The sequence below is a fragment of the Trypanosoma conorhini genome (assembly GCF_003719485.1).
Source record: "Trypanosoma conorhini strain 025E chromosome Unknown Tco_14.4_contig_01061, whole genome shotgun sequence".
NCBI lineage: Eukaryota > Euglenozoa > Kinetoplastea > Trypanosomatida > Trypanosomatidae > Trypanosoma > Trypanosoma conorhini.
The window spans coordinates 1,848-3,060 of record NW_021705135.1 but is presented as its reverse complement, the minus strand read 5'-3'; the positions used below and the strand labels follow the sequence as shown (position 1 = coordinate 3,060).

The 1,213-nt window shown below is 61.8% G+C and overlaps 2 protein-coding genes across 2 annotated transcripts; both read left to right on the top strand.

Moving 5' to 3' along the window:
- Positions 1-10: 10 nt before the first annotated feature.
- On the top strand, positions 11-316 carry Tco025E_09314 (uncharacterized protein; the record flags this gene model as incomplete). Its single annotated transcript, XM_029376134.1, has 1 exon — positions 11-316. One exon carries the CDS (start codon positions 11-13, stop codon positions 314-316), a length of 306 nt encoding a protein of 101 aa, XP_029223805.1.
- Positions 317-443: 127 nt separating this feature from the next.
- Tco025E_09313 (uncharacterized protein) lies at positions 444-1,013 on the top strand (the record flags this gene model as incomplete). Its single annotated transcript, XM_029376133.1, has 1 exon — positions 444-1,013. One exon carries the CDS (start codon positions 444-446, stop codon positions 1,011-1,013), a length of 570 nt encoding a protein of 189 aa, XP_029223804.1.
- Positions 1,014-1,213: the final 200 nt, after the last annotated feature.

The window sequence follows — 1,213 nt, the reverse complement described above, 5'->3', positions numbered from 1 at the left end:
GCGTCAGTGCATGTGTTACTTGCGTGTCTTTTGGGGGCCAGCGACAACTCTGCCCCGTATTGGAGTGGTGGCCGCGGCGGGGATAGCGGTTCAGCTTCACTGTTTTTCTTTCTGCGTGTTGGAAGAAGGGACGAAGCTGCGTCCCAGGGCTTATTCCCCCTTGAGTGTTTTTGTTTTAAATTTATTTCGTTATGAACCCGGCACGCAACCTGTGCGTGGGGAGGGCGCTGCGTGCGGTGGGCTGCGGGCCCTGTGGGCGGCGCTGCTCTGCCTGGCCGCTGTGCGGCAGCGCGCGGGGCGTGTGCGCTGCGTGTAGCTGCGGGCTGCCTCGTTTGTGGGGCCGCAGGCAGCGAAGGTGCGGGCGCCGGTGGGGCGTCCCTCGTGCCCCCCGCTTTTGAATTTCTCGTTTTGGGGGTGTCTGTTCCTTGCGCCGCGCCCTCTTTATGTATTTAACTTTTTGGGATAATGTTGACGGCACCCGCCTCCCGACGAGGCTAAGTAAATGGCGGGTCTTTTTTTTGTATGCATTGGTTCCTTCTCTCTGTTTCGTGGTTTGCTCCCTGCGAGGAGGCGCTGGAAGGTGGCGGGCGCAGACTGTTTTTCATCCCGCCCCCGCCCTTCACGCGGGGCGTCCGGCGGTTGCGGGCCCCAACGACTGCCGCGGCGTGGCCTCCAACGGGCCCGGCCACGGTGAAGCGCGTCAGTGCATGTGCTACTTGCGTGCCTTTTGGGGGCCAGCGACAACTCTGCCCCGTATTGGAGTGGTGGCCGCGGCGGGGATAGCGGTTCAGCTTCACTGTTTTTCTTTCTGCGTGTTGGAAGAAGGGACGAAGCCGCGTCCCAGGGCTTATTCCCCCTTGAGTGTTTTTGTTTTAAATTTATTTCGTTATGAACCCGGCACGCAACCTGTGCGTGGGGAGGGCGCTGCGTGCGGTGGGCTGCGGGCCCTGTGGGCGGCGCTGCTCTGCCTGGCCGCTGTGCGGCAGCGCGCGGGGCGTGTGCGCTGCGTGTAGCTGCGGGCTGCCTCGTTTGTGGGGCCGCAGGCAGCGAAGGTGCGGGCGCCGGTGGGGCGTCCCTCGTGCCCCCCGCTTTTGAATTTCTCGTTTTGGGGTGTCTGTTCCTTGCGCCGCGCCCTCTTTATGTATTTAACTTTTTGGGATAATGTTGACGGCACCCGCCTCCCGACGAGGCTAAGTAAATGGTGGGTCTTTTT